A 27,068-nucleotide genomic window follows, 5' to 3' on the forward strand; every position below is an offset into this window, starting at 1 on the left:
GCCAGTTTGGGTCCACCTGCTCCACTTCCCATCCAGCTCCCTGCTTGTGGCCTGGGAAAGCAGTGGAGGACGACCCAAAGCCTTGGGACCCTGCACCCACGTGGGAGACCCTGAAGAAACTCCTGGCTCCTGGCTTCGGATTGGCTTCAGACCTGCTGTTATGGTCCCATGGGGAGTGAATCATCGGATGGAAGATCTTCCTCTCTGTCTCTCCTCCTCTCTGTATATTTGACTTTGCAATAAAAATAAATAAATCTAAAAAAAAAAAAAAAAAAAGAAAAAAGCGCCTGTCCCTCTCATGTATAATAAAACGTTGCTGTGACTGTCACCGGTGAATGTAACATTCTGTCTTAGCGGTCAAGTGCGCGCAACAGGAATAAAGCCTGTGACTGTGGTCCCTTTTTCATCCACGGCATGGTGGTCGGGGAATCTAACACCCTCACCGCCCCTGGGGAGGGGCAGATACAGGGCCTTGGATGGCTCAGCTGTCAGGTCATGAACCAGCACATGGTACCTCCTCTCTTTCCCTGAAACCCTCAAATAAAAATAGAGAAATCTTATAAAAAGTGAACTTCTGGGTCCTGTCACAGTAGCCTAGTGGTTAAAGTTCTTGCCTTGCACACTGGAGTTCCCATATGGATGCCTTTAAAATCTTTAAAAAAAAAAAAAAAGCCTGTCCTTGGATCACCCCTTTAACACAGAGCCTTGGGGAATATTCCAGATCGTCACAGGAAGAAGACAATGCTTAACGCAGGCATTCACCCTCTGCTTAATGGGCACAGCACTGGCCAATTACCTGGGGTAATTGTGAGGTCACAACTCTGTGCCAACCCCCTATTTGTCACCAACATCAGCCCCTCAAACTGGTGCTTCTTCATTACCCATTTCCTCTTAAAAAAAAAAAAAGTTTGTTTCTATTGGAATAGCAGATTTACGTACAGCCGCTGGGTCACTCCCCAAATGACCCAGTAGCAGTGGGAGCTTAGCTGGTCTGAAGCCAGGAGTCAGGAGCCTCTTCCGGGTCTCCCACGCGGGTGCAGGGTCCCAAGGCTTTGGGCCGTCCTCCACTGCTTTCCCAGGCCACAAGCAGGGAGCTGGATGGGAAGTGGAGTCGCCCATATAGGATGCCAGCGTTTGCAGGTGGAGGATTGACCTGTTGAGCCAAAGCGCCAGATCCGTCACAGATCTTTTAATTTTTGTTTGTTTTGCAAATCCTTGTCCTTGACCCAGGCCGGCGGCGCAGGGACGGATGCGCGCCAGCCGCTGCTCACGCGGGTTGGACGCAAACAGCCTCGGGTTCTGGGATTCAGGCGCTCCTGGACCACAGAGGCTGTCATCACCCAGCCCGGAGGCCTATGGTCTCCATGGAAACCCACCGGCCACAGCGGGGCGTGACGCCGCCCAGACGGACAAGCCTCTTCTCCTATCCGCATCAGGCCTTCTGGGCGGGGCGAGCAGACGGAGCTTGTGACTGGTGCATCCTGCCTGGAGGGCGGGACTAGTGTACGACGCCACGGGGGCTGTTACCATCGCTTCCAATCAGGAGCCGAAACAGCTTTGACGGACAGGCGTAGCGGGAAGAGGCCCTGAGTGCGGCCTTTCACCCAATCGTCGGGCCGCCGCCCGGAGCGCAGGCCAATCCGGAGGCGGCAGGGGTGGGGCGAAGGGACCGGTTGCTCCGGAAGTGGAGGGAGGGGGTGAAAATGGCGCCCAGCTCGAAATCGGAGCGGAACAGCGGGGCCGGGAGCGGCGGCGGCGGCGGCCCTGGGGCAGCCGGGGGCAAGCGGGCGGCGGGGCGACGGCGGGAGCACGTCCTCAAGCAGCTGGAGCGGGTCAAGGTGAGGCCCGCAGCCCCGGGAGGCGGGCGCCTCGGGGCCGACGAGGGCGGCGGAGGGGAGGGAGGGCGCTCGCGGGGCTGAGGGCTGGGGGCGGGGCCCCGAGGAGGGGGCGCGCGGGGATCGGGGTGCCGAGGGCGGCGGGGCCTTGGGGTGCGGCCGGGGCGGGGCTCCGGGCCTGCGAGGGCGTGCGCTGAACGTGCGCGTAGGGGCGGCCGGGGACCCCGACCCCGACCCCGACGTGGGGGGCTGAAGGAGGAAGCCGGGCCGGGGTCCCCCGGGGGAAGGGGCTGGCTGGGGCCGCGGAGGGCGATCGGATGGGGGAAGGGGCCCGTGGCTCGGGGGCGTAAGGGGGAGCCCCCTGAGGCGATGGCGCCGGAAGCAATCCTTCCGGGACCCGAGTGCCCGCCGGCGCACTTTGGCCTTGACCTTTCTGAAGAGGCTGCGGGGCGGGGGGCGTTTTCTCCCCACTCCCCGGGGAGGGCAGAGCGGTGAGTGTCTTGGCCACAGGGCCTGCGGCTGGGGGTCTGCTTCTAACAGGCTCTGGACACCCCGGCCGAGGATGACGACCGGACCCCACACCCTAGCCTGGGCTGCTGCTCCCCCACCCCACCCCGTATGACTCTGGGCCTCCCGGGGTGCTCGGGGAGGTGTTCACTACCCCCACACCCCACCCTGAGCTGCTGCTCTCCCACCCCGTCCCATTTGACACTGAGCCTCCTGGGGTGCATGGGGGATTGTTCCTACCCCCATCCCATCCTGGGCTGCTGGGGCCTCGCCTTTAGCTCGTAAGTGCCCTGGTCCTCAGCCTCCCCCGTCAGGCTGTGGTCTCGTTGAGGGCAGAGCTGGCCCTCCCAGCCGTCTGCCTCGACGTGCGTGCCAGCAGCTTGGGATCTCCCGGAGGCGGGCCATGGCCAGTAGGACACCCTGGCCAGCTGAGCCCCACGGCTCTGCTCTCCCCATGTCCTTCCTTGGCGACGTTTTGGGGATGAAGGGTTCTGCCTTCTGTGTGCCAGGGCTGTCCCCAGGGCCTGGAAAAAGGGGGCCCTGGGCAAGCAGTGAAACAGCCAGGTTGGCATGGCCAGGGGACCAGACATTGGCACCTGCCAGAGTCTGGCCCTTGGCTGGCCTTTCCGGGAGTGGGTGGTCTGGAGGGGCAGGGCCCAGGCTGGTGCCTGAGGAGCCCCGGCCGCCCCCTAGATCAGCGGGCAGCTCTCCCCTCGCCTCTTCCGGAAGCTGCCACCCAGGGTGTGCGTGTCCCTCAAAAACATCGTGGACGAAGATTTCCTCTATGCCGGGTGAGCTGGCAGTGGGTGGCAGGCGTGCGGGGCGGTGGCCGGGGAACAGGGCTGGAGCTCACCCCTCTACTCCTGCCCTCCCGCCAACCACAGGCACATCTTCCTGGGCTTCTCCAAGTGTGGCCGCTATGTGCTGTCCTACACCAGCAGCAGCGGCGACGACTTCTCTTTCTACATCTACCACCTGTACTGGTGGGAGTTCAATGTGCACAGCAAACTCAAGCTGGTAGGGCCTGCCCCGCCCTGCCATGCCCCCCGCCTGGGCCCCGCTGCATGCTCCTAGTGGACACAGCTGGTGGGCCTCCCCTCCCCCACTCCCTGGCGCTGGGTACGTCCCTGTCGCAGGGTGCTGGCTGCCCTGAGCCCTGTCCACCGTCATGCACTCAGGTCCGGCAGGTGCGGCTGTTCCAGGATGAAGAGATCTACAGTGACCTGTATCTCACCGTGTGCGAGTGGCCCAGCGATGCCTCCAAGGTCATTGTCTTCGGCTTCAAGTGAGACTAGGGGGCAGGGGTGGGGGAAGAGGGGCAGTGGGGGGGCCTCGGGCAAGGGGCACGGGGCTGAGCTGTGGCCCCGCCCCCAGCACGCGCTCTGCCAATGGGATGCTCATGAACATGATGATGATGAGTGACGAGAACCATCGGGACATCTATATGAGCACGGTGGCCGTGCCGCCGCCGGGCCGCTGCGCCGCCTGCCAGGATGCCAGCCGGGCCCACCCAGGTGAGGGCGCCTCCTGTGGGCACCCTGGCGCCCGCTCAGCCGCTCCGCTCTGCCTCTCACTCGCCTGGCGTGCGGCGCGTGTGTTGCAGGTGACCCGAGCGCACAGTGCTTGCGGCACGGCTTCATGCTGCACACCAAGTACCAGGTGGTGTACCCGTTCCCCACCTTCCAGCCGGCCTTCCAGCTCAAGAAGGACGACGTGGTGCTGCTCAACACCAGCTACTCCCTGGTGGCCTGCGCTGTCTCCGTGCACGCACCGGGTACGCCTGCCCACCCCTGGCTGCGCACCCGCCCACAGCCGGCTGAGCAGGTGTCTGGGTGGGCGTGATGCTCGTCCGAGGCCACACAGGCTAGCAGTCCCCGCACTGTCCCCACCACGCCCCCAGGACAGGATGGAGCCAGGCCTCCGTTATGGCTCCAGGAATCCCTGAGCCCAGGGAGCGAGCTTTGTATCATAGTTTTTTCTTTTTTTTTTTCTCTAAGTATTGATTTATTTGCTTGAAAGGCAGTTAGAGAGCTGTCTTGGTTCACTCCCCAGTGGCCACCGCAGGGCTGGAGCCAGGCCTAAGGCAGGAGCTTCCGCTGGGTGTCCCATGTGGGTGCAGGGGCTTAAGCACTCAGGCCATCGTCTGCTGCTTCCCCAGGCGCAGGGAGCGGAGCCGCAGGACTTGAGACGGTGCCCATGGGGGGTGCTGGCACTGCAGGCGAAGGCTTAACCTACTGTGCCACAGTGCTGGAGCTGAAAAGAGAGGTGACGGGGCAGCACCTAACGGGACTGGCTCCTGGCGATGCACTGGCACTGCTGGCGTGAGGCTTGCAGGGTGCTTAGCACGCTGCCCCGTGGCCTTGGTGCAAAATGGAATTCAGAAACTGGTGGCACCAAAGACTTTTAAATTCAGGCATAGTTCCCCCCCCCAGTTTCCACTTGCCCCAAACTGGCTGTGTGGGCACCCTGGGAAGATGGACGCTGTGACCGTGGAGGCCTTGGCAGTGAATGGAGACAGACTGAGCCAGTGTGACAGGGACCTGTCCTCAGGGCAGGAGGACCTGGGGTGTCTCAGCCCTGCAACACCAACACACTGTGCCTCACTGCATCCTGGCAGCCAGCTGGAGCGCCCTGCCCTGCCTGCAGCGCCCTTCCAGGGACAGGGCCTCAGCTCCCGTTCACTGGCACAGGCAGGCAGGGCAGTGCCGTGGCCACCCCCGCCCGGCGGGCACCCGCATCCTCTCCCAGGGTGTGACCCTGGAGGAGTTCCTCTGGGGCCCTCTCCCAGGCTCCCGGAGGCCTGGGTCGTGCCTGCCGGTCCTCTCACTGTCTACCCTGCGTCCTCTCCGGCTCTTCCCACTGTAGGTGACAGCAACTTCTGCCAAATCCTCTACGACCACACAGCCTGCCCCCCAGCCCCTCCCGGCCCCCCGGGGCCCCAGAGCCCGGAGGCACCCCCGACCCTCCCCGGCCTCTGCCCCGAGGCGGCCTTGGCATCCCCAGCCCAGTCCCCCGGGCTCCCCGAGTCCTCGCCCGCCATGGCCATGGCCAAGGAGTTCGTGGCCGACATCTTCCGTAGAGCCCGGGAGGCCAAGGGGGCCCCCCCTGAGGAGGCGCGGCCGCCTGCCTGTCCGGAGCTGTCTAGCAGCCAAGGCCGAACCCCCTCGGAGCCCCTGACCCCGTGTGGAGGTGTGGAGGTGGCGCCCCAGGACAGCCCCATTGCTGCCGCCACTGCCGCCCCCGCGGAGGCCCCGGAGCCGGGCTACGTCAACTACACCAAGCTGTACTACGTGCTGGGCTCCAGCGAGGGGTCCGAGCCGGAGGATGGTGAGGCATGGGGGTCTGGGACTGCATGCCGGTGAGGAGGGCATTGTGGGGGCGGCGGCCGGGCTCCCCTCATGTCCCCACTGCCTCCCTCCCCAGAGTTCGAGGACGACAAGATCTCCCTGCCCTTTGTGGTCACCGATTTGCGAGGCCGCAACCTGCGGCCCATGCGTGAGCGGACAGCAGTCCAGGTGGGCCGTGAGGGGGCTTCTGTCTGGACAGCGGTCCAGGTGGGCTGTGAGGGGGCTTGTGTGGACAGCGGTCCAGGTGGGCTGTGAGGGGGCTTGTGTGGACAGCGGTCCAGGTGGGCTGCGAGGGGGCTTCTGTGTGGACAGCGGTCCAGGTGGGCTGTGAGGGGGCTTGTGTGGACAGCGGTCCAGGTGAGCTGCGAGGGGGCTTCTGTGTGGACAGCGGTCCAGGTGGGCTGCGAGGGGGCTTCTGTGTGGACAGCGGTCCAGGTGGGCTGCGAGGGGGCTTGTGTGGACAGCGATCCAGGTGGGCTGCGAGGGGTCTTGTGTGTGGACAACGGTCCAGGTGGGCGGGGCCTGCACGGACAGTGGTTCAGGTGGGCTGCACTGTGGGCGGGGCCCGCGGTGAGAGCCCGCCCTTCGCCGTGTCCAGGGTCAGTACCTGACGGTGGAGCAACTCACGCTGGACTTCGAGTATGTCATCAATGAGGTCATCCGTCACGACGCCACCTGGGGTCACCAGTTCTGCTCCTTCAGCGACTACGACATAGTTATCCTAGAGGTGAGCCCCCCGGGGCAGATGGGCAGCCACCCCCGCGCCCAGGGCACCCTCCGCAGCTGGAACCCTGCCCGTCCCCCAGGTGTGCCCGGAGACCAGCCAGGTGCTCATTAACATCGGCCTGCTGCTGCTGGCCTTCCCCTCGCCCACCGAGGAGGGCCAGCTCCGGTGAGTGCCCAGGGCCGGCTCAGCAGGCCCCCCAAGACAGGAAGCCCCCAGGGCTCGCCTGGACCCCCGCCCACCGCCCCTCTGTCACACTGCAGACCAAAGACCTACCACACCAGCCTCAAGGTGGCCTGGGACCTCAACACGGGCATCTTCGAGACCGTGAGCGTGGGTGACCTCACGGAGGTTAAAGGGCAGACCAGGTGAGGCCAGCTGGGCCTGGGGGAGGGCTGGCGGAGCCCCCCCCGCCGACCCCCGGTCACTCCCGCCCCCCGGCTTCCCGGCCCACAGCGGCAGCGTGTGGAGCTCCTACCGCAAGAGCTGCGTGGACATGGTCATGAAGTGGCTGGTGCCGGAGAGCAGCGGCCGCTACGTGAACCGGATGACCAACGAGGCGCTGCACCGAGGTGGGCAGGGCGGGTGTGGGCGCAGGGTGCGGGCTGACCGGCGGGCAGGTGCGGTCAACACGCCCCTGCCCCGCAGGCTGCTCCCTCAAGGTGCTGGCGGACAGCGAGCGCTACACGTGGATCGTGCTGTGAGGAGGGCCGGCCAGCCCGGACACTGCCGCCAACTACCTCCGTGGCCGGGGACGCCGCCTCCCGGCCGGCCACACACCGCCACTGACTGGCACCAGTGCGGGGCTGCGGGCAGGGCCGGCGGGGCAGTCCCCCCCAGCCCCTGGGGGCCGCGTCTGGACGTTTGTTATTTATGCCTATTTAAGTCGGGGAGGGACACCCTACCCTGCCTCCCGGAGCTCGGCGCACCTGCCCCTCAACCGTCCCCTGTAATAAACGCGTTCCTTGGAGCCCACGCACCCGCGGCCCTGTCCTCCCTCCAGGCAGCAGCAAACCAACGTCACGTCAGAATTTATTGTTTTAAGAAAGACTACAAAAGGTAGAAAACAGCGCGGCACACTAGACTAGCACACGCGGGGCCACGGCCACGCCGGCAGGGAGCGCACGAGAGGGTGGCTCGGCCGTGGGGTTCATCTCACAGGTCAGAAACACCGAGAACGGAACGGATAAGGCCATGATGGTTAAAAAAAAAAAAAGAAAAACCGAAGTTATCACTCCGCGTAGGCGGCGCTCACAATTCGCACAATTCACAGCTAGGGTGGGGTGGGGCGCTGCAGGGATGGGGTGTGTGCCCCCTCCCGGGAGGGTAGACTAGGGGTGTGGGGCACAGCACAGGGGTGCGGGACTCCCCCACACACCTGCAGGGTAGGGATACGGGGCAGGGGTGCAGAGTGCGGTTCTCCCCCCTTCCCCGGGATGGGCTCGGTAGCGAGGGGGTGCTGTCTCCCACCCCCATAGACGGTAGGGTAGGGTACATAATGGGGTCCTCCCCCGGGGGTGGGGTGGGGAGGGTCCAGCACAGACCAGCGGCCTGGCCCACAGTCGCTCTTTGGAAGCCAGGGGAAAGGGGGGGAGACCCGGGTCACCTGCCACGCTGTCCCCCTTTCCCCGGCAGGGCCCGGCCCTGGGGGACGATGAGACACCCACAGCTTTAATTGCACTTATGCCAAAGGGGGGAAGCAGTGGGAAGGGGGTGTGGGGGTGGCTGCTGCTGCTCCTGGCAGGGGTCCCCAAGACGCCCACCTGCACTCGCCCCCCACAGGGGCTAGGGCCCGGCCCAGGACGGGGTGTGCAAAGCCAGCGAGCAGAATAAGTTAATGGGGTCCGCAGCGGAGGGGGCCTGCCTGCCTGCATCCCCCCCCCCGGGGCTGGCCCCCCATGGGGCACAGGACACTGGGCACGGAGGCGGTTCCTTAAGGCACGTCTTTGTCAGTTTGCAGCTGCGGCCCCGCCCCAGCCCTGGGGTGGGGGGTGCGCGGCGACGGAGGGGCGGCAGGGTCGGGCGCCGGGGTGCAGCTTAGCTGGTGGGCAGCGCGGGCACGAAGAGCCCCCGCGCGTCAGTCCGCGCCAGCTTGGCCGGCGGCTGCAGGCTCTCGGGGCCCAGCGCGGGCGACTGACCGCCGGCCGCCAGCGCCATGTCCTGCGGCAGCTCGTCCTCGCTGTCCTCTTCCTCCTCCTCCTCCTCGTCTGGGGCACAGGGCGCAACCGCGGCTCAGCACGGGGAGGGCGCCCCCAAACCCCCCAGCTCCCCGCCCACACCCGCACCGGCCCGCTCACCTTTGTCCGGGTCCAGCGGGTTCAGTGACGTGGTCAGGTTGGCGAACTGCAAGGGGGTTGGGGAGAGGCCGCGAGATGAGGGGCGAGACCAGGGGCCCCGCCGCTGCCCCGCCGCCCCGGCCCCACCGCGCCCACCTCGCCCATGACGGCGATGGGCGTCTCGCCCTTGGCCTGCGCCACGCGGTGCTCGATCAGGTAGTACATGTACTCGTCGTAGAGCAGCCGGATGAGGTGGAAGGAGCCGAAGCTGGCAGCGCTGCGCAGGGTCAGGTCCCGGATCACCATGGAGCTGGGGGCCCGGGAGAGGAGGGGAGGCGGGGCGGCCGTGAGAGGCGCCAGGGGACGGGGCGCGGGACCCCCGGCCCGGGGAGGGGTGTCGTCTGGCTCGGCCCCCCTTCCTGCCGCCGCCGCACACCTGTAGAAGGACCACTTGAGGAGGAAGAGCTTGGCGGCCTTGGGGAAGCCGGCGCTGCCCTGGTAGGGCCTGAGCACCTGGGTGACCACGCCGTCCAGCCAGGCGGCCCACTGCTCCAGGGAGTTCTGCTGCTGTAGCGTCACCTTGAAGTCCTGCTCCAGCCGCTGCACCACGCGGTCCTCGCAGCGACACACCCACGACGCCTGCTCCTGGGGGCGCAGCGGGCAGGCGTGGCGGTGGGTGGGGGGACGCCACGGCGCCCTGCGACCCTGGGCACCCCTGCCCTTCCGCAACCCGGTCCCTGGGGCTTCCGGGCCCCCGCCCTGGGCCGCGCACCTGCACGTTGGCGAAGTCCACGCGGTTGAGGTCGCTGAGCATCTGGTTGATCTGCGCCGAGTTCTGCAGCACGGCGCGCGCCGCCTGCGCCAGGTGGTTGAGGGACGTGTAGCGCCGCAGGGTCTGCGCGAAGGCGCCGGCGGCTGCCACCTGGGTGCGGGGGGTGCGGACACAGCTGGCGGCTTCCACGCAGCCCACCTGCTGCGGGCCCTCCCGCATCAGTGTCCACTCTGCCTCCTTTTCTGAAAGGTTTTGCCGGCAGCAGGGCATGGGGGTCCAGCCCACTCCGCAGGGGACACAGCATCCCACATAGGGCGCCCTGGGAGGTGGCCCGTGATGTTGGCTCAGGGATCAGGGTCCCTGCCACCCACTGGTGGAGACCCAAATTAAGAATCTGGCTCCTGGATCCCCCCATCCCCAGCCAGCACCCCCATCCCGCGGGGGTAGGGCGTTTGGGAAGACACAACCCACCGCTGTGACAGTGCGGGGTGCCGGGTGGTCACACGGCCCCCGCTGAGACACAGCCCTCACCTTCACTCGCAGCATCTCCTCGGGGATGTTGACCATGGCGTGGGTGAGCCAGCTCTCCAGGCTCTTGGCGAAGTTGCGGATGGCTTGGGTCAAGGCACCTGCAGGCGGGGACGGAGCGGGGGCGCTGAGTGCAGGGGCTGGCGAGGGGCGAGCAAGGACGGGCCGCGGGTGCCACTCACTGGGGATGGGCCGCAGCACGTCGGGGACGAGGATCTCCACCAGGGCCTGGTAGAGCACGTTGTCACAGCGCTTGGTCCACTGCAGCACGGGCTCGAACTTGGACAGCAGCACCAGGCTGGCTTTGGGCAGCCGCTTCTCAGCTTCGTCGTGCCTGGAGGCACCCCCCAGTCCCCGGCCCAGGGGTCACACGGGGCCACAGGCCCGGGGAGCACGCAGGCTGGTACCCACACCACACGCACAGGGTAGTATCCTCCACCCGGGATGCCAGGAGGACACGCGGGGCGCTGACCACCAGCCTCAGAGCCAGCAAGAGGCAGATGGAGGGTTGCACAATGGACAGAGGCAGGCTGGGCGCGCTGGGAGGCCAGGCACGCATGCGCAGGGCCCTAGCCCCGTCCTCCCTCCAGTCCTCCCTCCAGTCCCCCGCGGGACTCACACGGCCAGCGGCGGCGCCTCGCTGGGCTGGCTGAGGTTGTACCTCCAGAAGGTCTTCCACAGGGTCTCGACCAGTGTGAACTGGAGGTTCACCATGACGTCCACGATGGCCTTTGGGGAGGCCGGACACTCAGGGCGTGGCCCCTCCTGCGCGTGCACTCCCGCACCCACCGGGCTAACCCGCGCCGTCCTACCTCGCAGTGCTCCCGGTATAGGAGCTGGAAGGCCTTGACGTCACCTGGCCCCACACCCTCGGGGAGCACTTTACCCTGCAGCTCCAGCTCTGCGAAGTCAGGGAGGGTCCTGGACGCATCTAGAGGCGCGGGGAGCAGCATGAGGGCCCGCCCCACGCCTCGCCTGGGGATCCTGCTCAGGGATGGGGGACCCCTCGAGGTGGTGGGACAGCAGTGACGGGCAGCGTGCGCCTGCCGAGTGGGAGGGGCTTGGGAGGCCCAAGTAACGGAAGCCTTGGACTTGAAGACAATGAGTAAGGATCTGGGTCACCCCTTCCCTCGCCATACACTGTGCCTGACACGCTGCACATGCCCCTGCCCCAGCGGCGCTCACCCAGGAACTGCTGGTACTGCTGCACCTGCGCGCTGATGTCCGCCAGCCCCGGGGCCTGCTGCTGGCCCGCGGCCACGCCGTTGGTCATGCCCTCCATCTTCTGGATGGGCTTGAGCCTGCAGGAGGGGCGCGGGGTGGTGGGGGTGGTGATGCGGCATTGGCTGGGGTCGGGGCTAGGTTGGGCGGGGAGCCCCCGGGCTGCGGCCCTCACCCCTCACCTCTGCTTCTGGGAGAAGGGCTGGCCGCGCATGGCCATGTGCTGTTGGTCCTCCATGAGCCGCAGCAGCGGGGAGCTGGCCTTGATGCGCAGGCCGTAGTAGTGGTACTTGGAGTTGCCCCTGGGAGCGAGAGGCAGGGTGCGTGACGATGGGGCAGCCACCTGCCTTCTGCCCCAAGAAACCTGGTCCCTGTTCTACCAAGCTGGAGGTGGGGAGGGGGCCTGAAGGGTGCCAGGAGAGCCCCCCCACACACACGGGGGGAGTCCCTCCAAGATAGGAAGGGCAGGGGCAGAGCCTGCTCCCTGGACAATCACGAGGGACAGGGAAGGTTCCTAACAGCCCTGAGGGAGATGAGGAACTCTGCTGGAGGCGAGGAATGAAGGAAAGAATGAGTGAACCAGGTGGCACTAAGCTGGCACCTGGGGAACGAGCAGGCTGAGCCTCGAGCAGGCACAGGGGGAGGATGAAGGCGGGGTGCGGGTACAAGTCCTTGTCACGGAAGCACCTGTTGTGTGTGTGTGGGCGGCGCTGCACGGTCAAGGGCAGACGGGAGACAAACGAAGTCACAGAGAAAAATGCATCCAAAAGTGAAACAACATCCCCAAAAAGGCACGCCGAAGGGCGCTGGCCAGGGCAGGGCAGGGCAGGCACGGCCAGGGTGCCCACCTGGTGCCCAGCCGCCGGGTCCGCAGGCCCATGAACACGGAGCGGATGAGCTTGCCGAAGGAGGCGGCGTTGACCGGCTCGAGTTTCTGCTCCTGGCAGTGCAGCAGGTAGTGGCAGTAGAGCGTGCTGCGCGGCAGGCTCACGCCCTCGGCCGTCTCGTAGTTGTCCAAGAGCCACTGAACCTGGCCCGGTGCGGGGGGGAAGAGAGAGAGAGAGAGCCGCTCGGAGCGCTCAGAGCGACTCCTGCTTCCCTGGGCATGCCCCGCCTCTGCCCGTCCTCCTCCTCCAGGCAGGACCAGAACCCGACAGAAGCAGCGTGGCATCTCCATTCTCCCTGGGAACTGCATCCCCTGACTTTCCAGAACCCAGCACTGTCCCATCCAGGTGCCACGCCCCCTGCCAAGTTCATCTGTTACTGCCACACCCACTTCTCTTAGGACAGCCCTGTTTGGCAGCATCCTGGCTGCTCCCCTTCCCATCCAGCTCCCTGCCTGCGACCTGGGAAAGCAGCGGAGGACGGCTCAAAGCCTTGGGACCCTGCACCTGTGTGGGAGACCCCGAGGAGGCTCCTGGCCCCTGGCTTTGACCTGGCCATCCTGGGAGCAAACCTCTCTCTCTGCCGCTTGGCAGGCAGGTTAACATCCTGGGAGAGTCCCCCATCTTCCCACAGGCCACACATGTGACAGTGACAAGAGACACAGGCTGTGCCAATGCCCGTCTCCTGGGGCCTGGCTATCCCCACGGGAGACCCGGATGGAGTGCCTGTTCTGGAGTGGCCCTGTGGGCAGGGCGGAGTGAATCAGTGGGTGGGCACTCTGCCCGCCCCCACTAAAACAACTCAAACAGCACCATCCACCAGAAGGGTCCCTGAATAGGGAGATGCCAGCTTCCTCAGCCCCCTCCCAGCAGCCACACATTTGTTCTCCATCTAGACCATGTCATCATTTCCAGAATGTTCTACAGACGGTGCTCACCCACCATGTCACCTTCAGAACCTGGCTTTTTAAAAAAATTTTTTTCCAAGATCTGTTTATTTGAGAGGCAAAGTGGCATACAGAGTGAGAGGGAGAGAGAGAGAAAGAACTTCCATTGCCTGATTCCTTCCCCCCCATCCTCCAGATGGCCAGGCCGAAGCCAGGAAGGGTCTCCCATAGGGGTCCAAGAACACAAGCATTTCTGTCACCCTCCTCTTCCTCTCCAACGAATCAGCAGGGAGCTAGACGAATGGGAAGTGGAGCAGCCAGGCCTGGAACCCATGCTCCAATGTGGGATGCCAACACTGCTGCCAGTGGCTTGACCCATGGCACCAGCACGCCTGTCCCCAGCCCAGGGAATTCCCTGTAGCTTCCTGCAGGCACACTGACAGTGCCTGCTTTCTGGGCAGCCTCCCGACCCTGCTGCCCATTGGAGGCCACGCCCCTGGAATGGAGGCCACACCCCCTTGGGAAAGGCCAGCCGGGGCCCCTGCTTGCCCAGCCAGACCACCTGGAGGTGGGTAGCCACATCAGAAGGCCATACAGTGACCCCTCCTGCCCCTTTCTGTCCCTCCCCCCTGCACACACTCACCGTGGCTGGCGAGGCACGGGTGGTGTGGGAGTAAGACTGGCTGGCGTTGCCCAGCATGTAGCCGCCTTGGATCACGTAGGTGCCCGCTCCGCCGCTGCCGCCGCCCCCGCTGCTGCCACCCCCGCCGCCTCCTCCTCCCCCACCACTGCCGCCGCCGCCACTGCCGCCACCACCGCCGCTGCCACTGCTGGCGACGCCACCGCTGCTGGTGGAGCTGGCCACCACCTGGCTGCCAGAGACGTACATGGGCACAGAACTGCTGGGGGCCACGGCCTGTGAGGTGGCGGGGGTGCTGACCTGGGCGGCTGGGCCCGCCGCCTCGTAGTAGCCAGTGCCGGGCGTCTGCGTGTAGAGCGGCGCCTCGGGGTACGGGTAGGTGCTGGAGCGGCTGGGAAGAGAAACAGAGGGGTCGGGTGGGTACGGGTGCAGGGTGAGAACTGTGGGGTGAGGGCCGTGGGGTGCAGGGAGCATACTGCGAGGGTGCACCTCCTTGGAGCCAGGGTGCACCCCAGGCACTCGTGGGGGTGGAAGTGAGGTTTGAGGGCATGGGAATTTAGGGACAGGTTGCGCAGCCTCGCTGAAGAAGCTGGCATACCCCCAGGCATGTTGGCACTTCACACGCTGCAGACCCGTGGGGTTGCTCCCAGCTCCAGAGGCGGCTGGGGGAGGGGCATGGGTAACAGAGCAGGAGGCCAAGAGCAGAGGGTCCAGCTCGGCCAGCACTCAGCACAGACTGGGGCCCCGCGGCAGGGTCTCTCACCGGTCACTCTTCCTCCCAGGCATCCCGGCCACTACACACAAGTGGTGTGTGGTCACCAAGCTTACAACTCAGCCAGGGACCCAGCTTTGGGGGCGGGGCTGTGGAGGGGACCCTGGCAGCCGAGATGATGGCGACAGAGAAGAAAGATCCTCAAGTCCAGCCAGGACTGAGTTCAAGAACACACTGGCTGGGAGCCCCAGCGCCGTAGCATAATGGCTAGAATTCTCGCCTTGTACACACTGCGATCCCATGTGGGTTCCGGTTTGTGTCCTGCAACCCCACTTCCCATCCAGCTCCCTGCCTGTGGCCTGAGAAAGCAGGGGAGGACGGCCCAAAGCCTTGGAACCCTGCACCTGCGTGGGAGACCCAGAAGAGGCTCCTGGCTTTGGATCAGACAGCTCCAGCCATTGCGGCCACTTGGGGAGTGAACCAGCAGGTGGAATAGCTTGATACCCCTGCGGTGACCTGGACAGCCAGGGGGAGCGCTGAGAGAACAGGCTGGGCCAGGGGGTTTGTGAACAGAGCAGGGACGTGGCATCTCTAACTCCCCAGGTGCCTCTGGGATGCTGAATGATCAGGCCACGACGGCGAAGAGAATCTCCCTCCATATCTACCACTCCCTGTTGCGTGGTTTTTCTTATAGATTATTTATTTTTTATTGGAAAGGCAGATTTGCAGAGAGGAAGATCCTCCATCCACTGATTCACTCCCCAAGTGGCCACAATGGCTGGAGCTGAGCCAATCAAAGCCAGGAGCCAGGAGCTTCTTCCGGGTCTCCCACACGGGTGCAGGGTCCCAAGGCTTTGGGCCGTCCTCCACTGCTCTCCCAGGCCACAGGCAGGGAGCTGGATGGGAAATGGAGCAGCCAGGACAGGAACTGGTGCCCACTTGGGATCCCGGCGGATGCAAGGCGAGGACCCCAGTCACTAGGTCATTGCGCCAGGCCCTCTTATAATTTTTTAAAACATGTACCAGGCCCATAGTCCTAACCAATGCTGGGGCATCCTTCCTGAACCAGGCACACAGTCCTAACTGATGCCCGAGGGCCCTTCCTGGGCTTTGTTCCTTTCCTGGGGATGGCCAGCTGACCCTGGGGGAGTATCCCACTTGCTCAGCTTGCTCTCCAGGGGGGGCCAAGGAGGTTCCGTACGGGCCCTTCCAACAACCCTCCCCCCTCCCAGCAGCCCTTGGCCCACTCACATGGCACTGGCCGTGTAGCTGGCATCGCCGCCCTCCACGTACTGCACCTGGCTGGGGTACACGTGCGGTACAGGCACCTGCTGTAACTGCTGCACCTGGGGCAGGAGAGGGCGGGCGACAGCGTCAACAGCCGGCCAGCTCCTCCACCTGCTTGGCAAGGCTGGCGGCTGTTCAAGTCCTCCCCATCCGGTGGCTGCCAGCGCCCGCCCGGCTCTGAGTCACATGCCCTGCCCTGGGCTGGGTGTACGCGGGGTCAGCAAGCACTTTGCAAAGGAGCCTGGGAATGCAGCGTGTCCCCAGAGTCCCACAGTGGGCATGAAGGTTGCACAAGGTGGCAGGGGTGGAGTCTGGGAATGGGGCTTGGGTTGGCAGGGGTGGGGCCACAAATGAATGCTAGGGCCCTAAGGACAGGGCCTGGGAATGGGGTGGGGGGCATATAGGGTCACAGCCTCAAACCACTGGCAGATCCTTTGTGGCAGGAGGGGGGCCGTATTCCCACCCCTGAATCCCCCGCCTGCAGGGTGGAAACTGTGGCCTGGTTCAGGTTTTGGTAGTCAGAGACAGGACCCCCAGACCCATGGGCCAGGCAGAGGGAGTGGGGTTCCACGGGTCTGGGGGTGCCTGGTGCCCTGCTCCCCCCTCCCCCCTCCTGTCCGCCATCCTATTTTGACACCCACGGTGGCTGTGCTGAACACTAGCACCTGAGGGCCTCTTGGGAGACGCCGACCCTTCCGTTGGGGCTGAGCTGGCCCGGGAGGCCAGACGGTGGCTCCAAGACTACTGGCTTTGGGAGCAGGAGCAGGCGCAGGGGCAGCACACCCACCAGCTCCACCCACTGCTCAGTGCCCGGTGCCCGGCTCGGAGTGGGGCTGGGCCTCTCACTGCTCTAACTTACTAGCAGGGCTAGGGGACAAAAAGAGACACTTGGCAGCCGGCCCGGCCCCTGGCCCGCCCTGCAGGTGGCTCCTAGGGGAAGAGCAGGGGGAAGTGCTCCTCCGCCAGGGTCAGGCAAGAAAGAGGAGGGGGCTCTGGAGATTCAAACCCCAAGCTCTCTGGTTCCTCTCCCTCCCGCTGCCCCCAGCCCCCAGCTGGGGACCCAAATGCACACACCTCCTGTGCCACGTGGACCGGCTGCAGCCCTTGCACCGTCAGCTGCTGGACGGGCGCTGCTTTGGGTGCCTGCGGAGTAGCCTGGACAACCGCTGACCTCTGCCAAGGGAAAGGCAAGTGGTGATGGGGGTAGCGGTGCCCACGCACGGGTGATGCCCTTGGGGCACAGATGCCTCTGCTGCCCTCTGGCTCCATGAAGGCAGTGGGCATCTCTCAACACGGCCCGGCATCACACCGGGCACCTTCCAAGTTCATGACTGTGTTACTTGTCCTCTGCCAGCAGAACCTAGACGAGGCCTCGCCGCCACACTCCCACAGGTGCGCCAAGGCACAGCCGATCATGCCAAAGGATTATGTTTCTGCTGACACACCCTGGGTCCCCTGGGTTTCTGGGGAGCTCCAGTGCTGAGGCGGGGACTCCCGCGCTGGGCAAGCACCCCCCAGCCCGAGCCGGAGCGCCCACTCTTTGAGGACAGATCGGGGCCCTCATCGGCTTCCCGCACCATGTGCAGTTATAATCAGACAGTCCTCACCTCCCAACACCCTGCACCGGGTGGCTCAGAACCTGCACAGCCCCACCGCCCCCCGCACCTTGCCTGGGCCCTCCCCTGGCCCTCCCTCACCCCACCCCCCCAGCTGCTGTGTGCCCCAGCCAGGCACCTCGGGGGCGACGGGGACGCTCTGCTGCACGCCGTGCACCTGCAGCTGTTGGGGCACCGCGCCCGCAGGGGGCCCGGCTGCCTTGCCAGAGGAGCTGTTGGCCTGAACTGCTGTCCTCTGTGGGGAGAGGGGGGCACAGGAGCGTTTGCTGGTGGATGGGGGGCAGGCGTGGGCCAGCAAGGACCTGTCCCGCTCCCCAAGCATGTGCAGTTCCCGCGTGCAAATACGGACTCCCCTGGACAAGGCTGGGGTTCAGCCTGCAGCCTGAAGGTGCTGTAGTGGGGCGGTGGTACCTCATCTTCCTCCACACCCCCCCTCGGTATCTCTGCACCCCACGGGATGGCTGCCCAGGTGCTGAGCCCACGGCCAGTGCCCCAGGACCAGCTGCACCTGCCAGCCAGCCTTCCTCTGCTAGGATCCCCAGTCCCCCTGTGGCATGAGGCGTCCAGACTCTGTCCACCCTGGGAGGGGAATTAGTGGGGTGCTGGCTGGCGTACAGATCCTTGCTGGGGGGAGGGGCATGTTTGGTCAGCGGAAGCCTGGCGGGAGGGAAGGGAGGACTCGGGGCAGGTACTGGGACAGGGGCCCCGGGTGTACAATGGAAGGGAAGGGCCAATGGGGCCGCCACCTACCTCCGGAGGCGAGTGCACCTGTTGCGTGCCATGGACGGCCAAGGACACCTGGCCGGCTTTACTGCCCGACGCTGCGCTCTGCACCACCAGCCGCTGCGTGGGCAGGGCCTAGGGCCAGGAGGTGGAGGGAGAGACAGGATGGCTCCGTCACGCAGGGGCAGCAGGCCGTGCAGTTGGGCAGTGCCAGGACCACCAGCCCAGCCTGATCAGCCTGTAGAAGGTGCTCCCCCACCCCCCACCCGAGGCTCAGGATGGTGGCAGTGCTTGCCACGTGGGGTCTGGACAGTTAGATCTATGGGATGTGGGCATGAGCCTGGACACCTCTTCTGTGGCCTTCTGGGGGCGTGGGAGACAGACATGCCCTCCCTTCCAGCCTGGCTGGGGATCCCAGCATGGTCACTTCTCCCTTCCCCACGGGTCCCTCCGAGCCCACAGCAGCTTCGTGTCCCAGATCCCGGCTTGGGGTCCTTACCTGCTGGGGCACCTGGATGCTGGTCAGCTGCAGAGGCGACACGTGGCCTGGCTTGGCCTGAACCAGCAGCCGCTGCAGGGGGAGGGGGGGACCTGAGCCAGACTGGCTTCCCCCGGGGAGCGGAGGCCCCGATCTTGGCTCGGCCCTGGCCCCTGTGGGCTTGGATGGAGCGTCTCAACGAGTGAGCAGATGGCCCTGACAGGAAGGCCCACGCAGCTCCCCCGCGTGAGCCCTCGCAGCCACCGCCCTGGCTTACCTGCTGGGCACCCTGCCCCTGCTGCACCACCTGGGTGGGGACGCCTGTCTGGCTGGCCGTGGAGCCTGGGCTGGCCTCTGACACCGTCTCGCTGGCCCGCATGGCACCTTCTGTGGGGGGGAGGGAGACACTGAGTCAGCTCTGCCTGCGCCCCCCCATCCTCAGCCAGCCTGGGATGGTGGAACCCTGCCAGCACAGGAGGCTGGGGGCGGGGGCAGGGCTGCAGCAGCGGGGAAGGGGGCAGCCCTGTCCACACGACCAGGAGGCCCACATGGTGGAGGGAGTGGGCCAGCCAGGCAGACAGAGAGGTCAGACCCTTCCTCTGCCTACTGCCACTGGGGCCACCGTTGCTGGGACAGGAAAGTAACCGATGGTGAACGAGGGGGTGGGACGTTGCGGGGAGGCCTTGGAGGGGTATGCCAAGGGTACCCCCTCCTCTACCCACCAGCATCAGTCAGTGCAGTGGGGGCGGGGTGACAGCCAGAGGCCTGACATTGGGAGGTGGGGGGTACTCACGCCAAGGGGCCACAGAGAAGAGATGGCCACAGAACATGGCGCCCGCTGGCCACTGCCGCCCACCGCCCCCCCACCTCTGTAGGAATGGGGCAGGGTGCATAGGCGCCTTTATACCCACAACCTTGGGGAGCTAAGCCTCCTCCCCCAGCCCTGCCGGTAGCAGCAGCCTGCGGCTGGGGCAGCGGCAGGTGGGAGATGCTATCGAGTCCATGCAGGTCAGATTTCATGGACACCTTTCCTGTGCGATGAGCAGGGGTGGGGCCGCCCAGGGCCCCGGAGGTGCTGGCTGGGGGCAGGAGCGGGGTCCTGGGAACCCTGTGCCAGCCCTGACGCTTCCACTCTACAGCTTCTATCACCCCCTTTTCTGACAGAGCGATGGGAATAGGTATTTGCTCAAAGTCATCTGGCAGGGGCCCTGGCGGTGAGGACCCAGCACCCCCCAGCACTCGCATGCACATGGCACAGCAGGGCCAGGACTGAGGTTGCAGGCCCACAGGGGACGGAGCCAAGGAAGGGCAGTGAGGCAGGCCCACAGGGGATGGGGTTCCTCATGGAGGTTCCTGGAGCCATCAAACGTTGCAGGGCAGGGTTTGGATGAGTAGGGGCCAGAGCGGGAGGGCTGCCCTGGGTGGACATGACTACCTCCAGGCCCACAGGGGTGTGTGTGTGTGTGTGTGTGTGTGTGTGTGTGTGTTGGGGAGGCTGCTGTGCCGTGGGGTCCTGGACCTGCCTGGCCAGCTGCCCACACACAGGTGGCGCCGACCCCTCAGTTTTGCTGGAACCTTTCTCCCTTACATCCGCTTTGGGCTGCTCTGGGGCTGGGAGGAAGGGGCTCTCCCCTCCCCAGGGAGACAGCAGACACACACACACACGTGGCCCTGAATCGCCAGAGGGGCGCTGCTCACCTGAGCGTCTGAGCAGAAGGAAGCAGCTGGGCTGGCCGCAGCCACCCCCCTCCTGTGACTGCTTTCCCGTCTCCCTCACCCCTGCACCTGCCAGGCTGGGGCAGACACACACCACAGGTCATGTACCAGGAGGCGCAGGAAAGTCTCTCGGAACCCCCTGTCTGCTGCTGGCAGGTGCGAGCGGCCGCGCAGGGAGGGAGGAGAGGCCGAGCTGCAGGTCAGTGAGTCTGTCCGCCTGTCCGTCTGGCTGTCTGGATGCCTGTGGCCTCCATTCTGGGCCCATGCATGGGGGTGAGCCAGCGGCACCGCTCCACGAGGTGCGTTTCCATGGCAGCAGGCCTGGCTTGGGCGGCTGGGTCGCTGCCCCTGCTGCGGGGGGCTCTCCCTCTGCTCCTCCCCTCTCTAGGCTGATGCTACACAGGGTTGGGGTCCGCGCTCCGGGGGGACGCAGGTGCCAGCTCTAGTCTGCGCACCTCGGGGCTGTCCACAGCGCCCTCTACTGCTCAGTCCTGGAGGACTTGCTTGTGGGCACAGGCCCAATCCAGCACTCCCCCCAAGGGGCAGGGAAGCAGGAGGTGGGGTGGGGGGACATGCAGCTTTCCCCAGGGAAGGGAGAGGTGGGGAGAAGGTGCCAGGGCACCCCCTTTCCACTGTGGGATAGGGATTGCACCAGACCAGGGAGAACACTTCAAGTCCCCTTAGAAAAGCTTCCCTTGAGTCTAGCAATCATTCCAGTGGGGCGGAGCCCGACACGGGAAGGGAGGAGGCTGTAAGAGCCCTGCTCCAGGTCTGGCCCCAGGGCCCCTCCCCTGCCTGGCCTCCCTGGGCCTCAGCCGGTGTCCCCCTCTCCCCAGGACAGGCTCACCCACGTGGTCCCGGCCAGCCCTGAGATCAGGGCACTAACTACTGCGGCAGGCCGCGGGGAGCAGGGGCGGGGCAGGGCTTGGTCAGCAGGACACCAGCCAACCTCATTGTTCTCTTCCGGACAGATCGGGCAAGCCCTGGGCAGTGGCCCTTCGGGGGACGGACACGCTCCTGGCACAGGCCAGGAGTGGCAGGAAAAATACAATTCTAGGACCACTGGGACGGCTGTGCTACTGGCAGGCAGAGAGGAAGCTGGGAGAGCTCTGTGATGGCCGGCTCCCGGCAGCCCCTAGTGTATGTGACATTCTCAGCCCAGGGCGCTTCAGTTAGCTCGTGTTGTGTTAAGACGGTACAGTGAGGGCCCAGCATGGTAGCCTAGCGGTGAAAGTCCTCGCCTTGCACGCGCCCGGGATCCCATATGGTTACTGGTTCTAATCCCGGTGGCCCTGCTTCCCACCCAGCTCCCTGCCTGTGGCCTGGGAAAGCAATGGAGGACGGCCCGAAGCCTTGGGGCCCTGCACCCGCATGGGAGACCTGGAAGAGGCTCCTGGCTCCTGGCTTTGATAGGACTGGGGGGCACCGGGTGGAGAGAGTGAGGCTGGGCCAGCACAGCAGGCTGCGGCAGGCAGAAGAGGTGAGTGGGTCCTGAATGGCCTCAGGGGGCAGAGCCAGGGAGGATGAGGAGGATGAGGGCAGACACGAGATGGTGGACAGATGACTGTGAAGCCAGGGGCGCCAGATGCAGAAAGCAACGGGGAGGCGGTCAGAGTGTGCAGTGAGGATGAGGGGGACCCCGGAACACAGCAGCTGGCGAGGAGAGCATACCCATGCAAGATGAGGAAGCCAGGATGAGCGAAGCCAAAGAATCCAGCAGGTGCCGCTGCGGGAGGCGGGAGCTGGGGGATCCTGGGGAGGGGTGGGGCCGGATATACAAGGCCCCCATGAGCAAAGGAGCAGAGTGCAAGTGGGGGGCCACAGAGTGCACCAGTTCTGGAGGGGCGGCGAGAAGGCAGAACTGTGGGTGCAGATGGACCCCGGGGGGCTGCATGGCAGTGAGACTGAGGGGAGGGCGGGGGAGGGGCAGAGGATGGCTGGGTGGTGCTGATGACCAGGCCACGCCCACATCCTGGGCCTCAGCCAGGACAGTGGGGTGCGCAGGCTGCGGCCACTGGCCATCCCCCCACGCCCCCTACAGGCACTATCCCAAGCTTCTGAAGCACTGTTCACCGGCTGCCCCGCCACCACCATGCTGAGCTCTGGTTTCAAGGGGCCAGCTGAAACACCCGGTCCTGATGATCCTGTGGTCCCCAACCCAACTTGGACCCGCCCCCTTTCCCAGCCTCCCCACTCCAGGGCACCCCACCAGCTACTGCCTGCTTACACTCAGAGGCGCAGCTCCCGCATACACGCCTGCTAAAGGCACCCGGGCCCCCTGCCTTCAGGACCCCCAGGAGCGGTGGCCTGCCGTAACCCTCTGCTCCCCGCCATCCTTATGGACACCTGGTCACTTCCTCCATGGCCAAAAAGGGTGACTACGGATGCTAGGCGATACACAGACTCGCCCACAAACCCAAACCCCCACATCCTCAGTGCCCCTAAGTGGTTGCTGGACCAGAAGCAGAGGAGGGTCCCCGTCCTGACCCGCCCCCCCCACCCAGGTGCACTTACCGGAAACAGTGACCACGATGTACTGCTGGGATGCCGTGGCGGGGGCCGGCGCACCTGCAGCCTGCGAGGACGCCGGGGCAGCTGGGAGCTCAGTCACGTACTGCTTCTGGCTGCCCGGTGGCTGTGCCTGCGGCTGGGGGGTCTGCAGCTCCGAGACATACTGGGGCTGTGGGGTGGCAGCAGCGGCGGGGGGCTGTGGGGTCTGCGGCGCCGCTGCTGAGGGAGGTGGTGGCTGGGGTGGGGCCTGCGCCGGCTGGGATGCCTGTGGGACGGCCTGCAGCTCGGTACTGTATGCCTGGGTTGCCATGCCAACAGTGGGGAAAATGGGAATAGATAAGGCTTTTTTTTTGTTTGTTTCCCTTTTTTCTCTTCCTTGGGATCAAAAAAGGGGTGGTGGGGGGAGAAGAAACAAAAGAAAAACAAAAGAAGGAAAACCAAGAATTAATGAGCAAGCAGAGGAAAGCCAGGTTCGTGACTAACTTCAGGCTTGAGGCTTGGGGTTCTCCACTCCGGCTGACTCCTCCCTTCACTTGACCCTGAGATGGGGGCAGGCCTGGGGCGCTGGAGCTAACGCCCTGGGCAGGAGCTGAGCCAGGCATCAGGCAAAGGTGCCTAGGAGTTGTCCCTGGCTCTGGGCACTGCCCTGGGGGACCTCCAGCAGGGCTCTGGGAGAGACCAAGGCACTTCCGGGTGTCTGCCTGCTGCTGCCAGGTGGCCTGGACAGAGATGTCTGTGCCAGGCCCCAGGAGGTGCTGACAGGAAGCGCAGGGAGCAGACACCGGCCTCATACCCTTGCCTGTCCCGCCCACACTGCTCTCTACTGGCAATCAGAAGGGAGAAGAGGGAGCCGGCGGGGTCCCTAACGTGGCCTTGTTGGACCGCCCATCCTCCTGGTGTCGGCCACCTGGACGTGATCTGTGGCATGGTCTCCTGAACTCGCACCCATGTGACTGCCCTCCTTGGCCTGTTTCCCTGGGGCGCGCTCTGCTCCATCTGTCAATCAGTTACTTGGTGTGTCCCCCGGGGAAACAAGGGACAAGGGACCCTCTTCCCCCATCTATGCACGTGGTACCCAGCCTTCGTGGTGCACAGAATATCAAGCAAACGGAGACTTCCGAACAACCCCGGTCGGTGGCAATGATTCTGCCACGCAAAGCGCTTGTGGCTGCACCTGCCTTCCTGGCCCTCGGCTGTGGCCAGTGGCGGCTTGGGGGCTGGCAGGTGGCTGTGCTCGCCTGGCACAGCACAAGGATTGTTCAGCTGCTACCCACCTCACACCACACTGCAGTCGGGCAAAAGCAGCTGAGGCAATATGGACGCAGATGAGCAGAGTGTGGGTCAATACAGCTTCACCCCTCGACGCTAGGGTTTGTGTTTTGTGTCAAGCCATAAAACAGCCACCCTTGGACTTTTGTCCTCTACACCTCCCCAACCCCAGGTCATTTAAAAAACTAATAAAAAAATAAATAAAGAAGCATTCGAGTGTGCCCACCTATAAAGTAGGCTCCATGATGGACTGGCCAGAGTGCAGGAGAACTACATGTAGAGGTCCCTTTCTGAGCCCGGTACAGTAGCCTAGTGGCTAAAGTCTTGGCCTTGCACACGCTGGGATCCCATACGGACGATGGTTCAAGTCCTGGCTGTTCCACTTCCCTTCCAGCTCCCTGCTTGTGCTGCCTGTGGCCTGGGAAAGCAGTGGAGGACGGCCCAAAGCCTTGGGATCCTGCTCCCGCGTGGGAGACCCGGAAGAGGCTCCTGGCTCCTGGCTTCGGGTTGGTACAGCTTCGACTGTTGTGGCCACTTGGGGAGTGAATCAGCGAATGGAAGATGTTTCTCTCTGTCTCTCCTCCTTTTTGTATATCTGACTTTCCAATAAAATAAATAAATCTTAAAAGAAAATAAAAATGAAAGATGGCTGTTTCTCCAATCATTTATCAACCTGTCCACAATGCTTCCTAAACACGCCCTGAGGGCGGGCAGGCTGGTCAGGGGTCAGTGTCAGGGCCCACATCCCGTGTCAGGGCCCTCCTGTTTCCTCTGGCCTGCCAGTCCAGGGGACCCTATAGGAAACACGCCCTGTCTTGCCAGAAGCGGTTCCAAGGCCCTGTAAACGCAGGTGCAATAAAGCCCGGAGCTGGGCGGGTGTGGTGGCATGCCGGTGGGATCGGAGGGAGAAGGTGCCCCTAGGGCTTCCCCTGCACCCCACACTGAAGAGCTGCTTCTTAATTCCAGCTACACCGCTTGCCACCCAGCTTCCGGTCCGTGTGCACCCTGGGGAGGCGGCAGGTGGTGGCTGTTGGCTGCGGGTCCCCACCCTGGGGAGGCCTGGAGGGAGCTGGAGGGAGCCCTGGGCTCCAGGCCCGCCCTCATTCCTGTCTTTCAAGCCAAACCAGCAGATCCCTCCCCTCCCCCACCTCCCGGCCTAGAGGCCTTTGACCAAGGTTTCCTCCGGCCCGATGGCTCTCCCCACCCCACCCCTGCTCCGCCTCCAGCGTCACTTCCTCTGAGCGCCCACCCGCCGTTCCTCCTCGGGCCAGGCTGCCAGGGCACACGTGGGGAGGGTGCCTGCTGGGAATCACCCAGTGTGGCACTCCTTGTCGCGTCCACGGCCAGCCAGATGCTGCCCTGGCTCACCCAAGTGCCCCCAGGCCCTGGCCCTTGGAGGAAAGGCATTTTCTTTCTGGGTATTTTGTTCCAAAAAGCCACAGCCCGGAGCCGTTCAGCAGCCAGGGCAGTGCCCCTGCCCCTACCCAACCTTTCCCCCCGGGGGTCCCTGACACCCCGACTCCCACAGCCCAGGGATCATGTCCATCTTAACAGCCACTGGGCTGTCTGCTCAGCTCCAAATGACAAAAATAAACCCGCCAGCAGGCGGCCTAGCAGGAAGTCACCGGCTCAGGGAGACCTCGCCCTCCTCTGGGGGGGGGAGCACAGCCCGTTAGGATGCAGCCAGTGCCCAGCAGGGTTCACACGAGACTCACACACATTCCCCAGGGAATGCTGGTCCCAGGGAGCTTTGGAGAATGGGAAGTGGGGAAGTGGCTGGCGGCCATCCCCTCCCCTGGCCCTGCCCCACACCGCCCCAAGACCAGTGGTGAGCCTGGGACAGCAACCTGCTGGCTCTTATTCTTTCTAGCAATTTAGCATTTCTGCACCTGCGCTGGCTCCCTCCCCCCGCCACACACGGCCAGCACCCTCACTCCAGTCTCAGAAGGCTTTGACGTGGAGGGGGATTCCTGGAGAAATGAGGCTGCCCCCCTCCCCCGCCGCCTCAGCCCCATCCCCACCTTAACCTCCACTTCTAAACCCAATCTCAAATTTCGGGGCGGGGCGGGGAGAGGAGAGAGCTGGACCATTTTCACTGCGAGTTGGTTTGATTGATTTAAAAGGTGTGCCTGATTCGCACCACCAAACTCCAGAGCCAGACGGGTCCAGATCTGGCTGGCAACTTCGCAAACACTTTCTCCCTACACACACACACACACACACTCTCTCTCTTTCTCTCTACACGCTGGTCTGAAGCAACCAAGGCTTGCTTTGGACCCTTCCCTCAGGACCCCCCCTCCCACTGGGCAGCCATTCTGTCCCGGCCACGTGGTGCCCTGGCCACCTCCTGGGCCATATTTGACTGCCAGCCATTTGACACCAAGACATGCGTAGGCCTGGAGAAGGGGCTAGAGGCATCAAGCATGCAGGTGCACACACACACTCGCTCTCATGCCCATGAGAAGGGGAGACCCCGGTTGGCCAGAAGGACGGACCGAGTCCCTTTCAGGAACATGTGACATTCCAGCCAGCGGAGGACACCCACTGGGTGCGCGGGTGAGCCAGCAACACCAAGCCACTCTCACTTCCTCCTAACTCGCTCCTCCACCCAGTCAGGGACTCCCACGTCGCCCCCCTCTGCTCCCAGCGCACAGCTGCTGGCGAAAGAAACAGGGCCCTTTCGCCTCCTGGCAGAAGGAAGACAGCAAATGCACACAAAGCAGTGGACGGGCAGGGCGGAAGCTGTTAACGACTCTGTCAAACCGCACACGGGGAGGGGGGCCACACAAGTTCAAAGCCCAGCCCCGGAGGCAGGGACGATGAAAAAAAAAAAAAACCAAAAAAACAACAGTGTAACTCCTTGGGATGCGCGAGGAGGCGGCGTTCCACCCTTCGCCCCATTTCACGGAGAGCAACACTGAGGCCGCACACACACGCAGGGGCACCTGGGGTCAAGATCAGCATCCTCGGGCTGCGCCTCACCCGGACCCCCCACCATCCCCACCGTCTCCACAGCCACGGACGCCAGCCCCGCCCACACCTTCCCGCCCGGCCCCGCCCCGCCCCCTGGCCCGCACTCCCCATTGGCCCGGCCGCGCCTGGCCCCGCCCCCTGCGCGGCTCGAGCTCCGCCGCC

At 64.6% G+C, this 27,068-nt stretch overlaps 2 protein-coding genes across 4 annotated transcripts; one reads left to right on the forward strand and one right to left on the reverse strand.

The window, feature by feature from the left end:
• The first annotated feature begins 1,505 nt into the window (after nucleotides 1-1,505).
• Nucleotides 1,506-7,388, forward strand: DCAF15 (DDB1 and CUL4 associated factor 15). Its single transcript, XM_058657845.1, has 13 exons — nucleotides 1,506-1,838; nucleotides 3,036-3,133; nucleotides 3,227-3,359; nucleotides 3,521-3,627; nucleotides 3,717-3,856; nucleotides 3,946-4,116; nucleotides 5,208-5,669; nucleotides 5,766-5,857; nucleotides 6,288-6,416; nucleotides 6,496-6,581; nucleotides 6,677-6,781; nucleotides 6,870-6,985; nucleotides 7,062-7,388. The coding sequence occupies exons 1-13, from the start codon at nucleotides 1,704-1,706 to the stop codon at nucleotides 7,115-7,117; spliced, it is 1,830 nt and encodes a 609-aa protein (XP_058513828.1). The 5' UTR covers nucleotides 1,506-1,703; the 3' UTR covers nucleotides 7,118-7,388.
• A 541-nt stretch (nucleotides 7,389-7,929) lies between these two features.
• RFX1 (regulatory factor X1) lies at nucleotides 7,930-23,024 on the reverse strand. Of its 3 annotated transcripts, XM_058657842.1 has the most exons (21): nucleotides 22,668-23,024; nucleotides 21,825-21,905; nucleotides 18,715-18,824; nucleotides 18,459-18,530; nucleotides 17,987-18,094; nucleotides 17,355-17,471; nucleotides 16,695-16,793; nucleotides 15,585-15,679; nucleotides 13,625-14,012; nucleotides 12,059-12,240; nucleotides 11,393-11,512; nucleotides 11,175-11,290; nucleotides 10,802-10,920; nucleotides 10,609-10,718; nucleotides 10,172-10,323; nucleotides 9,993-10,090; nucleotides 9,462-9,611; nucleotides 9,126-9,334; nucleotides 8,846-8,999; nucleotides 8,711-8,756; nucleotides 7,930-8,620 (listed from the first exon to the last, which is right to left on the reverse strand). In XM_058657842.1, exons 1-21 carry the CDS (start codon nucleotides 22,972-22,974, stop codon nucleotides 8,451-8,453), a joined length of 3,003 nt encoding a protein of 1,000 aa, XP_058513825.1. In that variant the 5' UTR covers nucleotides 22,975-23,024; the 3' UTR covers nucleotides 7,930-8,450. The 3 variants fall into 3 exon arrangements, with proteins under 3 accessions (XP_058513825.1, XP_058513826.1, XP_058513827.1); XM_058657843.1 differs by lacking the exon at nucleotides 21,825-21,905; XM_058657844.1 differs by lacking the exon at nucleotides 17,987-18,094.
• Between the last annotated feature and the right edge of the window lie 4,044 nt (nucleotides 23,025-27,068).

Source organism: Ochotona princeps, chromosome 33 (assembly GCF_030435755.1).
Source record: "Ochotona princeps isolate mOchPri1 chromosome 33, mOchPri1.hap1, whole genome shotgun sequence".
NCBI classification, from domain to species: domain Eukaryota; kingdom Metazoa; phylum Chordata; class Mammalia; order Lagomorpha; family Ochotonidae; genus Ochotona; species Ochotona princeps.